The 16,560-nt window shown below is 34.9% G+C and overlaps 1 protein-coding gene across 1 annotated transcript; it reads right to left on the bottom strand.

Moving 5' to 3' along the window:
* Window positions 1–13,025: 13,025 nt before the first annotated feature.
* Window positions 13,026–14,875, bottom strand: LOC114170595 (G-type lectin S-receptor-like serine/threonine-protein kinase At4g27290). Its single transcript, XM_028056105.2, has 2 exons — window positions 13,480–14,875; window positions 13,026–13,312 (listed from the first exon to the last, which is right to left on the bottom strand). Exons 1-2 carry the CDS (start codon window positions 14,741–14,743, stop codon window positions 13,140–13,142), a joined length of 1,437 nt encoding a protein of 478 aa, XP_027911906.2. The 5' UTR covers window positions 14,744–14,875; the 3' UTR covers window positions 13,026–13,139.
* Window positions 14,876–16,560: the final 1,685 nt, after the last annotated feature.

The following is a 16,560-nucleotide window of genomic DNA, read 5'->3' as shown; positions in this document are numbered from 1 at the left end:
GTTTTGATTACCAAGCAAGTCCGAGACTTGACATGGTATGCAATACTTATATCGAAGAAATTATATAATTTTTTTATTTTTTTTATTTTTTTGTTTAGAGAGAATTAAAGCCTACGAAAGGAACCTTTTTATTTATCAAGATAAAAATAAAGGAAAAGAGAAAGGTTGAGTACATCAACGACAAACCCAAAATCATTTAACATGAGAACCCCGAACACATTTAATCATACAACAATTCAAACAATCATATATTTGATGTTATAAGAGAATCATGAAAAGCATTAAGAGTAAAGAAAATTTACCTCTTAAGATGACCCCTTTTTGTGTGTGTGCTTTGTGATAAAAAGGAGAGGGGTTTTTCCATCTTTTTTTCTCTATGTCTTCCATTAGAGAAATTTTGTGCTTATACAGGCCTCTTGGGTATCCTTGAGATCCTAGTATTTAATAAAATATATGGGGAAGGAATTGGTCTTATTAAATCATTGCATAATATCCACGGTATTGATTATAATTATTAACGAAATATTGTCTATAATTACTAGAATCATATTCTCTGTCAAATAAAGATCGTGATCAAATCATAACATATTATTCATATAATTGATTGTAATTATTACCAGGAATATTTTCTTCTAAAGATTAAAATCGTACCCTTCTCTAAAAGCATTATATCGGAAATATTTGTTTCTAATTAAAATAATACCTTCCTAGTCTGACAACGCAAAGAGACACATAAGTGTAAATGCACGATATTTATTAAAATTATTATTCAAAAATATTGCTCCTAATATTATACAATTCTCTAAAAACAGAAATTATGAAACGTCCTTTTCTGACATGTCATGTGAATAGTGTAAATAGCAAAGCGTGGGGGTAAAAATATGTAAAACATTTGAGCTCATGAAAAGACTGTGATAATTAACAATAAATTAGATTCTTCTTCTCTTGTTTTTTTTTTCTTTTTTTTTTCCTTTTTTCCATGGTAGAATTAAAGTTTAAAAACCTACCATCAATCAAAACATATTTTTTATTTTATTTTATTATTTATTATTATTATTAGATTATATATTATTTTTATTATTATTTTCTTTAACCAAAGAAATACATTTACCCGGACGAAATTGGGTGTTGACAACTTCCCCTCTTTACTTAGATTTGACTACATAGTATGAATGTGAAATTTTCAGATTATCATAGTTAAAGATAAATAAAGATAAAAACACTAATTTCGTTCGGGTTTCAAAAATGAAAAAAGAGAACTCGACCATTGCCTCGTAGAGGGACAAGATAACCAAAGGAAAACCTGGGCTCGACTATTGTCTCACAGAGGGCCGAGATACCAAAAGAAAACCTGGTCTCGACCATTGCCTCGCAGAGGGCCGAGATACCAAAAGAAACCTGGGCTCGACCATTGCCTCGCAAAGGGCCGAGATACCAAAAGAAAACATGGGCTCGACCATTACCTCATAGAGGGCCGAGATACAAAAAGAAAACCTGGGCTCGACCATTGCCTCACAGAGGGTCGAGATACCAAAAGAAAACCTGGGCTCGACCATTGCCTCACAAAGGGCCGAGATATCAAAAGAAAACTTAGGCTCGACCATTGCCTCGTAGAGGGCCGATATACGAAAAGAAAGTCTGGGCTCGACCATTGCCTCGTAGAGGGCCGAGATACCAAAGCAAACCTGGGCTCGACCATTACCTCGCAGAGGGCGGAGATACCAAAAGAAAACCTGGGCTCGACCATTGCCTTGCAGAGGGCCGAGATATCAAAAGAAAACTTGGGCTCGACCATTGGCTCGCAGAGGGTCAAGATATCAAAAGAAAACTTGGGCTCGACCATTGCCTCACAGAGGGCCGAGATACCAAAAGAAAGCTTGGGCTCGACCACTGCCTCATAGAGGGCCGAGATACCAAAAGAAAACCTAGGCTCGACCATTGCCTCGCAGAGGGCCGAGATATCAAAAGAAAACCTGGGTTCGACCATTGCCTCACAAAGGGCGGATATAGAAACAACAATTTGTTGCCACTCTATGAAGAGGGTTCTAATATGAAATCAACATGTGAAAGTCGAATTGAATTTGGTGAGAAACAAAACGCATGAATGAAAGAGACCCATTTTGTTCTTGATAGATTATGTGAGTATTGTATGCTAAAACTCTAGATGGGAAAAAAATGAAACCCAAAAAGTTGCCCCAGGTTAGAAACATGAAGAACAAGATATGACTCAGATGGATTTGTGTGGGAACCATGATTAACACATCAACAAAGTGAAAAAACCTTGCCAATTCAAAAACATGGTGTGGAAACCTTGACAAGGTATAGACCTTGACTAACACAAAAACAAGGTGTGGAAACCTTGGCAACATAGAAAGGCATAGAAAGCTTGACTAATACCAAAACAAGATAATGCTGGGCTTGAGGGCTAGACAAAACTAGGCTTGAGAGTTATACAAAACTAAGCTTGGTGACCATATAAATTGGGATTGGGCCAGACAAAGTTGGGCTTGCAGGCTAGACCAAAACTAGCCTTAGGGGCTAGACAAAGCTAGGCTTAGGGGCTAGACAAAGCTAGGCTTGGGGTGGTCAGATGTAACTGGGCTTGAGGGCTAGACAAAGCTAGGCTTAGGGGTGGCCAGATGAAACTGGGCTAAAAGGGCCAGTGCGAAACTGGGCTTGGGCCAAACTAAACTGAGCTTAAGGGGGCTAGTGCGACACTGGGCTTGGGGTGGCCAGATAAAATCGAGCTTAAGGGGCCAGACTAAACTGGGCTTGAGCGGCCAGATAAAACTGGGCTTGTAGACTAAACAAAGCTAGGCTTTTGGGCCAGTGCGAAACTGGGCTTGGGGGTTAGACAAAGCTAGGCTTGAGGTGGCCAAATAAAACTGGGCTTGGGCCAGACTAAACTGGGCTTGAGGGGCCAGATAAAACTGGGCTTGAGGACTAGACAAAGCTAGGCTTGAGGTGGCCAGATAAAATTAGGCTTGAGGGGCCAGTGCGAAGCTGGGCTTGGGCCAAACTAAACTAGGCTTAAGGGGCCAGTGCAAAACTGGGCTTAGGGGCTAGACAAAGCTAAGCTTGAGGTGGCAAGATAAAACTGGGCTTTAGGGGCCAATGCGAAATTGGGCTTGGGCCAGAATAATCTGGGCTTGAGGTGCCACATAAATATGAGCTTGAGGATATATGAATGAAGAGGACCATCAACCCGAGAAATATTAAAGAAGCAAAATTTTGTATCTTTCTTATTTTCTTTATTTTGAAACAGAAGGATTTGAAAACCATTCATGTGAATGAAGAGGGTTTTGATCCAAGAGTGATAAGAATTTCGAAAAAAAAAGAACTATGACTCATGTACATGATGCATGATGATTAAGACATATGTTATGAATTTTTCTTTTTGAACATTTAGATGCTTGTGTATGCATGAATATGCTAATATGATATATGCATGAATATGTTGTCATGTATGTGACTTTTTTTTTTGAACCAAATACTATATAGAACCTAATTTTTCTAACACATGCTTAGATACTTTTTGTTTGACAATTGATGTCATGTGTATGAATGCATGTAGATGCTAACACCTTGTATGGATTTTCTTTTTATGAATGCATGAGTATGTTGATCCTTATTATGATTTTTTTTAACATTTACATTATATATGCATAAAAATGCTGACACATGCTATGTATTATTTTTTTTTAATTTTGATTATGATGTGTTATAATGTTGTTATGTTTATTTCGAGCATGCATGATGAATGATAATGTTGGCTCGACTTATGGATTTTCTTTTTGAACACTAACAATATTAGTGTATGATGCACATGTTATGATTTTTTTATTTATTTATTTTTTTTTTTGCATGAACAAAGTTTGAAACTTTGATGTATGAATTAATGTATGAATGAATGATGAAAGTTCCTTTGTTTGTTAACCTTTTTTCACAAAAATGAATGATGTATGTATGATTAGATTGTATAAAACTTATTTCAATTGATCCCAATTTGTTGTTATTTTTAGATTTATGGAATCCTTCTGTTTTGATTTTTTTTTCTTTGAAAAATATTCTTTGGTCTAATCAGTTTATTGAGAAACTCTTTTCTGTATCCTTGCTTTTTGAACACTATTTGAGTGACATACATGAAATTGCCAAATCTCTTGGAAGGGATTAGACGAGGTAATTGACTTAAAGAGTTGCCCCAATTTGATAGTTAATAGTTAACTTCAGGACATGAGGTGTGTTTGGGCTTATCCCAGTTATTGATAAAAAAAAAAGGATGGAGACTTCAAAATTTGCCCAATTTGAGGATATAGATTGGTCTCCGGGTGCAAAATGTGTTTGAGCTTGCCCTAATTGTTGATAACATGAGAATGTTGAAAATAATGGAAGATTTCATACTAGTTGCCCCAATGTAAGCTTGCCAATCAAAGTCAATAATTGCCCAAATTCAAGATACCGACTATAATGTATGAACAACAAGTGAAACGTCTCCCCAATTTATTTCAAGATGAGAATAATGAGTAGTGGTAGGAGAAAGGTAGATCAAAGTATAGGCTCAAAGTAGAAAATATGATAGGAAATGCACGAAGGATGAAAGAATGAGAAGGCATGACCTTGATTTAACTTGACTACTCGTTTTAATTTTGATCTCTTTGGAAACATGTCAAACAAAAATAAACTGCCCTAGTGTTTGAAAGCAAATCTTTGAACACTTTTTCAATCTTTTTTTTTTTTGACAAACCTCTTAACATGACAAAATATTTTCCTCTAAATTAAAGTTTTGGAAAAACAACAACCAATCATTGATTTGTGTTGACTTTATTAGGCTTTTATTGTGGCCAAGGCTAAGGGAAAAAAATGGATAATGAAGGCTCAAAGTAAATGGTATAAAGGTTATTTAAAACAAGGGTCTTTATCCAAGGTTGCACATAAAATTTATTTGACTACCTTTGCTCACCACTTTTTTCACTTTCCAACTCTTGTTTCTCTCTTTTTTTTTCTGCATAACCAATTTTTTTTGTCTTTCCAAACTTTTTTAATTTTTTATTGGTGAATTACAAGTCAAATGAAATAGATGCAAACATCATGTTAACTTTAGTGGAAAGGTGACCCTTGTTCAGGGTAATTAAAAAGAAATTTTAATTTTTTTTATAGGCTCAAAATAGGTAGCAAAGGAATACCATTTTTCTTGATAAAGAAACATGGCCACACATCATTTCAACTCATGATTGTTTTAATTTCAAAAGCTTTAATCCAAAAGGAAAAAAAAAATCAATCACATTAGAGGTTGCCCCTACTTTGCCCTTATTTTTTTTTGTATTATTTTCTATTTTTTGTTGTCTTACTTTTTGTCTAGACTGCCCTTTTGGGTTTTCAGTCTAGTAGACTTTTCTTCATTTTTTCCTTTTTTTTTGTGTTCAAAGACTTACTTCAATTTTAATTCATTTTAAGGCACATGCCCCTTTATGATGATCCTCCATAGAATACAAAGAAAAGGTTTATTGGAGAAAGGTGATAGGAAATGGGATGGAAAAGGAAGTGAATTTGAGCAAATCCATGTACACATATTAGAACAATGTTTCAAAAGCATGCCACTTTTCATTAAAAAAATATTCAACTAACTGATTTGACCAAAGAATAATTTATTTTCTCCCTTTCTTCTTTTTTTCACCTTTTGCAAGATTCTATGAATTTATCAACAAAAAATGGGAAACAATTAATTTTGAATTTATTATAGTGAAACTTTTTTCAAGATATGTTGATGCATGTTATGTGTTATGCAAAATGACATGAAAATGCAAAATACTACAAATTTGGAAGCTACCTGTATACATGTATATATACTCTAACAACATATGGATGCATGTTATACATTATGCAAAGCGACATAGAGATGCAAACATGATACATGTTATGTTAAGTTTGGAAACTACCTACATGCACATGCATGTGAGTGTATGCATGGTATGTACTATGCAAGGTGGCATGAAAAAACAATGGGATGAATATTATGCATTATACATTATGACATGAATCCAAAGTAGATCCATGCTACGTGTCCAGTGAATGTAAAGATGTTATTTACCTTAAAACTATGTGCATGGTATCATGCATGAATGAAGACAAAATGTGGATGTAATGCATGTATGCGCCTCGAGAGGCCCCTATTTATACGTTGATGCAAATATGACACAATTAAAAATTAACTACTTAATTAAAAAAAAAAGAAATAATGCACGCTCCCTTTGTGTCTTATAAGGTGTACAAAAAATCTATTTTCTAGTCTATGGGCTTTTATATGATTTTTCCAAGGATAGCTCTAAATTATCTCACAAGTCTCTAGAGCTGAAGTAAACCTCAAGACATAATCCACAACGATAGGCGACCTAACAAATGTGGCATGTCAAGAGGAAGCAAACTCTAGATGAAGTCTTCCCAATAGTCAAGTAGATCCGAGATCTAGCATAACAATCGTTGGACCTACACTCCTTACTGCTAACTCAGGCCCGGTATAGGACCCCAATATTAAAATGAATGCACTAGCCTACCGTGTGTAGTGTGTGAAGGGAGCAACCTAAGACTACCCAAACCCACACATGCAAAATAACCAGAAAATTCCCAGAGAGATATAGCAATTATCTTCTACCTAGGGTTCAATAATTTTAACAATATAATCATATGAGGACATTAAAGAGTAAACATGGCATCTAGACAAATAAAGATAAATAAATATACATGAAATCAAACAAAAGACAAGGGGAAAACAAATATATAAAAACAACATATATTTTGCCCACTCAACTAATAAGATCGACTCTAAAAAACTTCCCCAGTGGAGTCGCCATCTGTCGCAACCGAGATCGTGGCGGAACGGCGAAAATGATTTAAAAAGGTGTAGAGGAGTCGCCACCATAGTTTATTATGGAAAACTATAGAAAAACCTTAAAAAAGAATGGTCTCCGAAACCAAATTTGGATTCGGGAGTCGGTTACGTGTGGGGAAGGTATTAGCACCCCACACGCCCGTCTTAAGACGGTCCCCTCTTTAATTAAGTGTGCAAAGTAGAATTTGATGCTTAAAATATTTGTTATTCCCTAAAAATTCAAACAAAATAAAAACACACATACAAAATATTAAAGATTAAAACCAAATTATTTTTTTATTTTTTGGGCCTGACGAGGATTGTACCTCGCTCCTACGTATTTTCATTTGGAAAATCAGGGATAACGTAGTTCTTTGTACAAATGTTTGTTGTTTGATATTATTATTTTGTTTTTAAATTTTCTAGATTTTTATGTGTATGTATATTTTATTAATATCAAGAGAACCCGAGATTCTACATGATAAAAGATTTAGTTACCAAGCAAATCCGAGATTTGACATGATATTAAAAATAATTTTATATTTTTATATTTTTATTGTTATTAATTTCTTTTTAAGAACAAACAAGCGAAGAAGTGTTTTGATTACCAAGCAAGTCCGAGACTTGACATGGTATGCAATACTTATATTAAAGAAATTATATAATTTTTTTATTTTTTTGTTTAGAGAGAATTAAAGCCTACGAAAGGAACCTTTTTATTTATCAAGATAAAAATAAAGGAAAAGAGAAAGGTTGAGCACATCAACGACAAACCCAAAATCATTTAACATGAGAACCCCAAACCCATTTAATCATACAACAATTCAAACAATCATATATTTGATGTTATAAGAGAATCATGAAAAACATTAAGAGCAAAGAAAATTTACCTCTCAAGATGACTCCCTTTTGTGTGTGTGCTTTGTGATAAAAAGGAGAGGGGTTTTTCCATCTTTTTTTCTCTGTGTCTTGCATTAGAGAAATTTTGTGCTTATATAGGCCTCTTGGGTATCCTTGAGATCCTAGTATTTAATAAAATATATGGGGAAGGAATTGGTCTTATTAAATCATTGCATAATATCCACAATATTGATTATAATTATTAACGATGTGGTGGAGAGGGAGGTACAATATTATTCTCAATTTTTCAAAATGGTCTTTCTTTCCTCTTCAACCATTTAGACCTTAAATTTGTTGTGAATTCTTTTTGTCTATATCATGTTTTTAATTTGGCACTTTCTAATAGATGGGAAATTTATGACTATAAGTAGTGAAAAAGTTAATAAACTCACCATGTAAGTTGATTTGTAATTTTTTCTATATGTGAAAAATTTTGAGCACGATAACGTCCTCTTATTTAGATGGCATATGGTATGATGAACTGGTTTTCGTGGTTAGATTTGTTTGTCAAGTAACTAACCTCGAGAGAAATGAACCTTAGGGCAGGTTAAGATCATCAATCATTTTGGTTTTCCTTTTTTAGGTGATTGATTGATCTACGATGTAATGTTAATGAAAATGGGTTTTTCTTTTCTAATTAAAACAATCTGAATTTTTTATCCATCTTGTTAGTTAAGTTTCGTGATTGTTTTGGTCTTTACTTGCTCTGACATGGTCTAACTCAGTTCAAAAATATCATGGCAACACTCATCTTACTTTTGAAGGCTCATTGTAAAGTCATAAAACTTCTCTTTTTTGAATGATGAATCCGATATCTTTACGGCATGTACTAGGTTAGACCCTTTTGGAACTCCTAGATTTTATTGCCATGTTCCACATCTTTCACCTGATGGTACCAAATGAGGTTGGTTTTTGTCTTGTCCCCTTTCATTATAAGTTAAAATATTTAACTTTTTGTGTATGGAAAGTTTAAATGTTTTCACTTTGTCAATCTCTCAGAAATGGTGGTAGGGATGTCTTTTGAGTAATTTGCTTATGCAAGACCATAAACTTATCATATGAAATTATTTTATCAGTGCATAAATTATTTGATGTTTATTTATTCATATTGTGAACTTTAATTTATTACAGAGCATGTTAAATTACTGCATATGTTAAACCAATAGTAGAATTTGAATTTGAATTACTGTATGTGAATTTTCCTTTTCAAAAGATTCTACTGTGTTAAAACTATTATTAGGTTTTATCACATTAGTTTTCACCTTTGTGGTGACAATTCTTATAATTTTTTGATTTCTATTGAAATCGAAACAAAATTCCACTTGAAGTAAGAAGCGTTAAAAATGGAATATTCTTGGTTCTTAAAAATTGGAATGAAATTACAAACTAACACTCTTTTATGTTTAAAGTGTATGTATTTTAATTTTAGTTACCTACTTTCTCACAATTTTGAATTATGTTTTTTTTTTCTCTGTTTGGGTTACATGTTTAAGCAAATAACTAAGGCTAAGGTTTTGATTAACAAGAACAAACTTGTCTTATGACTTTAAGAGGTGTAAAAGTTTTAACTTTTTGAAGGTGAAGTTGAAGGGTTAGACTTTAAGTACACACTAGCTTACTTATATTCTGATTTCATGCAGATTATTTGTGCAAAAGGCAAAGGGAGTTAACAAGTGTTAATGGACAAACAAATGAAATCATGATTACTTGCATTATCTTTAAGTATAAGCATGATGGTGATTGTGAAATTATGAATACAGATGCTTTGGAATTATGTTATAGTAGTTTGATTAGGGTCTGCTTAAGTATGAATGTACCATAATTTGCGTGTGGGGTGTTGGAGGTCCATTAGGGATTGTTTTAATAAGCCAAAAACCAGTAGCAGTGTGCTACTGGTATGGCGCTTGGCGGCGCGGGATGAGCCGCCAGGCGATAGATACCTAAACTAGTAGCAGTGGCCACTGATCTTAATTGGCAGCTGGCGGCGCAATGTGATTCACCAGGCGGTTTGTATGAGTTTCGCCCGGTGATGCTTTGGCAACGCCAAGCAGATACGACTTCGGCTGGTAGTTTATGTTGTGATGTTGGGCTTGAAGGACTAAGTCCATAGGTGGTCTAGGATGTGCTTGTTTTGAGTCACGAGCGAGGAGTTCGTGATTGGGTGGACCGCATGTGAAATGTGAACAAATTAGTTCACCGGAGGTACTCTTGTTTGGGGTGAGTGAGCGAGGTAGTTCATTTCATGCTCAAACTTGAGAATGCTATGAGTGAGGGAGTTCATAGTAGGAAAGGCGGGTATGCAAGTCTGGGTCCAAGTGAGGAGTTCGGATGACGGGCGAGGAAGTCCGTGAAGCAGGACTACGAGCGGGATAGGCTCGTAGGTTGGACCACGAGCGAGGAGGTTCGTGGAAGCACGAGAAAGTCCCATGATCAAGAATACATGCATAAGCTCATAATTATTATGAGTGTGGGAAAGTGGGTGTTTCAATTGTTTTAAAAGTTAAATAATTGCGAGATAATTGGGTGGGTTTATTTCATATTTATTTTCATTTATGTGCATAGCTCACCCTATCTGTTTGTGTGTGGCGATGATCGGGTAACTTGTTATCCAGGAGCAGATGTTGTTACATGTGAGCTAGGAGATGCTTAGTAGCGGAGAGTGGGAGCAAATTACATGGGGATTTATAAAGTCTTATTTTTATTAAATTTTCATGTAATCTAATTATTAGTTTTACTGATTTTGGTTTTTGAATTGTAAAGACTGCTTATGAACGTTTGACCTTACATCGCGATTCTTACGTTTTAAAGTTTTAAATTCCCGTGTTTTTGGGAATGAGTTGATAAGAAATGAGAAACTTATTTCGATAAATTATTTATTTTATTTATATAAGTAATATCCTACTGGATGTTACACAAACTAATCATACTTCCCATAAATTTTATCAATGGCACCAAGGGGAGTTCCGGAGACAAGAAAAATTAGTGGTGGGTCACAATTCCAACTTGCGGAAAGAGATCATTGAGTGGTTACATTCTTTAACTACGGGTGGTCATTCATGCATAAATGCTACTATGCACAAGGTCAAGGTTGTGGTTTATTGGAAGGATATGACTAAGGATATTAAAGAATTTGTCCTACACATGTGGCTAGACGATGGTGGTTGTGGATGGAGGCACAAATTAGAGGAGAAAAACAAAGGTGATGTTGTGGAAGACAAAGAATAGTGCATTCATGTATTTGAATCCCTAATTAGCTATATGGCCTCAATTCAATTTTTAAATTAGAAAAAATAGGTCTTTTGGCATCTGTTCAACAGCCACATGAGGCCAAATGTCACTCTTCCAGTGTCATTTTTGAAATATCAATGTACTTTTTTGCTTTGGGTCTTTGAAACCGAAGCCTATAAGGCTTTATGGCAACAAGTATTATGTAATTGAGGCAAAAAAGTATATTCTGCTTTGAGTATTTGGGGAACCGAGGCAGAAAAGCTAGCAAGAATTTCAAAAATGTGACTGCGTCTTATATGCTTCAGTTTCGGGATAACCGAAGCCTATAACGTGAGGCAAAATCCCAAAACTACACTAGTGCGGAATGTCATGTGTGCCAACGAAGCAAATACGAAACTTTAACACCTCTTGGTATTTTGCAACCTCTTCCATTTCGAAATCATGCATGGCAACATGTTACCATGTATTTTATTGAAGGTTTACCTAACTCTTGGGGAAAAGAAGTTATTTTTTTTGTGGTGGACATATTAAGTAAGACTGCTCATTTTATGGCCTTATGTCACCCTTATACTATTAAGGAGGTAGCATAATCCTTCATGAATCATGTGTTCAAATTGCATGGTTTCCCTAATTCTATTATTAGTGATCAAGACATAGTTTTTATCAGCAACTTTTGGCAAGAATTTCAGGCCTTTCAAGGGGTACAAGTCCATCTTTCCTCAAGTTAGCACCTATAGACCGATGGTCAAACAAAGGTTGTTAACAAGTTCTTAAGGACTTATTTGAGGCGTATGTGTTTTGATTCCTCGCAACATTTGAGTAAGTGGCAACACTTTTTGTAGAAAGCATTGTGTTTTTGAAAATTAATAGACAGCGCGTGTTTTGCCAAGTGATGTCTGTAAGGTATCATTAGATAGCATTTTTTACAAATGCTATCTATTAATAGATACCGCTCCAATAAACAACGACTAAAAAATGCTATCTATTAGGAAAAAAAGCGCTATCTATTGAGCATTTTGGCGTAGTCACTTATATGTTATGAATTTTCTTATTTCTAGTCAATGTGGGACTTCCAACACACCCCTTCACGTCGAGGTATATTCATCTCATGTGTGGGACTAGAAATGGGTGGTCAAATAGTGGGTGAAACAGAAGGTCCAAGAAAGTTCGCTTGGATAGGCTTTAACCTGACTCTGATACCATGTTAGAAGTGAGTATTAAGCCTAACCCAACCCACAAAACCGGCTTGTAAGGTGAGGTTTGCACCCCACATATATATTATGAAATTGCCTTATCTCTAGTTGAGGTGAGACTTCCAACAACCTCCCCTTAAATATTTCCATATCTTCTAGGAGAATCGAAGATTGGATTAGGAGATAAAAGTCTATAAAAAGAGAAGAGATGTTGAAGTTACTCCAATTTCATCTAAGGAGAGCTCAAGAAAAGATGAAAGAAACTACAGATGAGCACAAAAGGGACAAACAATATCAAACAGGAGATCTAGTTTATGTCAAACTACATGCCTATAGTCAAATTTTTTGTGGCTCAAAGGAGAAATATGAATCTTAGTCCTAAGCTCTTTGGTCTTTTCAAAATTGTGGATAGGGTGGGCGTAGTAATTTATAAGTTAGAGCTTCTAGTTCAATCCAGGGTCAATAATGTTTTCCACATTTCTCAACTTAAAAAACATGTCAAGAATGTAACTGTACTTCCAATGAACTTCCATAAGAAGCTGATGAGGCGTTGGGATTGAAGAAACCTAAACCTGTACTTGATAGAATGATAGTGAAAAGAAATGGAATGGCAATGCCTAAAGTACTTGTTAAGTGGAAGCATCAATTACGAGAAGATGCTATACCTGGGAATTCTATTATGATTTGAAGAAGTTTATGTTTTTTTAATCTTGAGGATAAAGATGTTTTCCGGGGCAGGGTATTGTTATGAAATATTTGTAATGTGTCCGTTATTATGCAATTTATTATGAAATAACTGTAACATATCAGTTAGAATTGTGCGAATGTTTGCTGTCAAGTCCAATAAATAAGAATTGTTCTCTGTAGTTATGTGTGAATAAACTAGTTTGTAAGTTCCTGTATCTTTCTTCTTCCTTCAATAACAGTCCTTATTCTGTATATTTTTGGTGTTATTAAGCACTTAGAAATACATTCCTACCACAATATTTAGTCATGATGAGTTCACCTGTTTGCTTGAGTTTATTCCTCTTAAGGCAAAATATGGACCCAAATACTAGTAAGGCGATGATGAATATAGTACAGCCAAGTATAATCCCTCCTATCTTCTTCCTGTTGAAGGCGTGATCTGAAAGATCAAGAACATAACCAACTAATAAAACAACAAATACACAATTACACATTAATCATATAACAAAGAGTTGAGCCAGACATTTGTAACTGCAACTTGGATGACAAGAGAGGATAGGGTACGACAGAATTAATTAAGAATGAATTGCAAAATGAAAAGCCTACCTTGCAATTTTGAAGCAGCGATTCGCAGATAAAAATCCTGTCCATCCTGTGCAAGTATCCTGAAGTCAACAATGTCATTAAACCATTGCAAGCAGCCACTTCCATTGGCACTGATATTCAATTGAGCATAGGCAGTACAAGAGCAGTTGCTCAAGCACAATTTCTGGCACTCATCAAGACTCATTCTCTTATCATACCAAGATGAAGATGTGTCTGGCAATTTCATTCCCTCGTACTTCTTAAAACTATCTCCCTTGTTGCAATCAAGAGGCGTAGTTCGATCACAACCGGAATCTGCAACGTTTGATCGGAATCCACTCAAACATTCGCAGTGTTGATTTGCTCCACTCACGTCGCAAATAGTATTTGCACCACACATACCATATCTCTCACACTCATCAAATGAACCAGTGTATAGAGGATCCCAACCTTTACTCTCATCTGACCATATTGAACGCATTTGAAACCCTTGTGGGACCAATCTGCTTCTCAGTTTAGTTGAACTATTCAAGAGTTGAATCTCATAATAGATTTCATCTTCATTCATAACAAAAAGGGATTTGGTTAATGGGTGAGTTCTTTGTCCAGGTACTCCTGTTACTCTAACACCATTCCAAGAGCCTGGTCTAAAAACTATGTTATCATTAGAATCCTTTGTGATAACTAGTTGAGGAAGACCACGAGTATCAACACCAAATGAAAATTCACCTGGAGTAGGATCGTTGAGGGATTTCCATGATCTTAAAGCTCGGTGATGACCAGTTTTCAAGTTCATTCCAAGCTTCATTCCTGGAAGCAAAGTATCATCAGGGTAATCAAAGCTTTGCCATAACAAGTTATTATGGCCATCTTTCACAACCATGTTTCCTGATTCCAACAACTCCACAGCAACTGGTTTGCTTGGAGTGTGTGATGCATTTGAGGACCATATTTTGGCTCCTGTGCCACTTTTGATGCTAAGAATTCCTTGATCACTGTCTAGTTCTAACACTCCGGAGTGGTCTTGAAGTGGTGTTTCTTTGTTGGCCACCCAAACAACTGTTCTTGGGGATATGGTTTTATACCAAATTCCAAGGTAACGGCTACCGGAATTTGCAGGGCTGAAGAATCCTGCTTCAAAGGTTCCGTTTGTGGAGACAAGAGTTACATTCTCATTCGTACCATCTTTCAAGGGTTGGGTCGGAGTAATCATCTCCAAAGTGGAGGACATGGATAACAGAGAGAGGAACAAAAAGCACACACCAAACATTTCGAAGCTCTCCATTGATTTTGGTACGATTTCAATCACAACCAATGTGGTTCGCTCTGAACTTGGTACATAAACAACAAAAAGGAAAAAAACATAACCTAGGACACGCTCAAGAAAATTCAAAAAGTGAAGACTGTGTTTATTTGTGGTTAGTGTAGGACGATGCACTATAAAGAAAACAGGGCTGAATAAGTACTTTAATGACTATTTATTTCTCGGGTCGTTGCGGCAATTATTGAGAATCTTAATGCATTAACTCCATCGAGTAATTGTGGATTTGAACCAACTCTGCTCATAGCTCAATAGTAATTGTGGATTTGAACCAACTATGCTCATAACTCAATATTTAAGTTGTCTCTAAATCGATTTGACACGTAACTGATAAATGGTAATAAGCATTAAAAACTTTTGAAAGTTATCACGAATCAATGTGTAATAAAAGCGATTCGACGAAGTTTTAATTGATAAACACATCTAAAGTAATTTTCTTAAAAGTAGCCTTTAACGAACATCTTCATATATATATATATATATATATATATATATATATATAATACTATATACAATTGTGAACTAACAAATGGAAAGTTTCTCTATTAAATAATATATCTGATCCAATTCAATTCAAATTTTTCATTCTAGAACAGGAACAAGTGCTAACGTGCCAATCAAATAGAATTTCCCGTGTTCAAAAAAAAAATTCAAATTGTTGAAGTTATGTCTCCTTTTTTTTCTGTCTCTCTCTCTTTTCTTCTCATGTCTTTCCCACTCACACACACTCTAGACTCTTCAACTTCTTCTCAACCTTCCTCTTTTCTCTGTTTTTCTCACGCGCACACAACACCTCTTCATCTTCCTCTTTTCAGCTGTTTCAAATGAGAATATCTGAATATATCATTTTTTTAAGCAGATCTGAAGATGTTGTGTCTCTTTTTTCGTAAGTGTTATCACCTTTCTCAAGCAAGCAACTCATTTTCTTCTTATATTTTGTCAGATCTAACTTTTTCATGCGTTTTTTTACAGGTTTAAACCCAGAAGTCGTTTTTATTTTGAGTTTTCTCAAGCAAGCAACTCATTTTCTTCTTATATTTTGTCAGATCTAACTTTTTCATGCGTTTTTTTTACAGGTTTAAACCTAGAAGTCGTTTTTATTTTGAGTTTTCTCAAGCAAGCAACTCATTTTCTTCTTATATTTTGTCAGATCTAAGTTTTTCATGCGTTTTTTACAGGTTTAAACCCAGAAGTCGTTTTTATTTTGAGTTTTCTCAAGCAAGCAACTCATTTTCTTCTTATATTTTGTCAGATCTAACTTTTTCATGCGTTTTTTACAAGTTTAAACCCAGAAGTCGTTTTTATTTTGAGTTTCCTCAAGCGAACAACTCATTTTCTTCTTATATTTTGTCAGATCTAACTATTTTATGCTTTCTAACAACTCATTCCTTTTTCAATTCTCATATCTAACTATTTGTTTTGTTTTTGTACAGGAGTAATATGGTTCACTGTGACATGGTTTTATTACCCATATTTCGTTTTCATTTTGACCTTTCTCAAGCGAACAACTCATATTCTTCTTTTATTTTGTCAGATCTAACTATTTTTTTGCGATGATGGTATTTTATAGTGTTGCTACAGTCTAATATTGTTCACTGCGATAGATTTAACAATAGGTTTAAAAAACCTTTTTATCTAACTATTTTTGGTGTTTATCTACTTTGATATAATTGTTTCTTATATTTTTCTTCTGTTTACAAGCTTCAAATCAAGATTTCAAACTGATTCAAGAGTCTTTTTCGCTGTACAACTTAACTGGTAAGTAATTTGTATGAAAATCT

This window comes from Vigna unguiculata, chromosome 11 (genome assembly GCF_037176805.1).
Source record: "Vigna unguiculata cultivar grain cowpea cultivar isolate G323 ecotype 2 chromosome 11, ASM3717680v1, whole genome shotgun sequence".
In the NCBI taxonomy this organism is placed as follows: domain Eukaryota; kingdom Viridiplantae; phylum Streptophyta; class Magnoliopsida; order Fabales; family Fabaceae; genus Vigna; species Vigna unguiculata.
Note: the sequence above shows the minus strand (reverse complement) of the source record. Positions and strands in the feature narration are given on the sequence as shown.

Bases quoted from the DNA above. Each gene is read 5' to 3' on its own strand.
- LOC114170595 (XM_028056105.2), bottom strand. From the start codon at position 14,743: ATGGAGAGCTTCGAAATGTTTGGTGTGTGCTTTTTGTTCCTCTCTCTG. The intron at 13,313-13,479 runs GTAGGCTTTTCA...TTGATCTTTCAG, and splicing joins CGCTGCTTCAAAATTGCAAG to ATCACGCCTTCAACAGGAAG.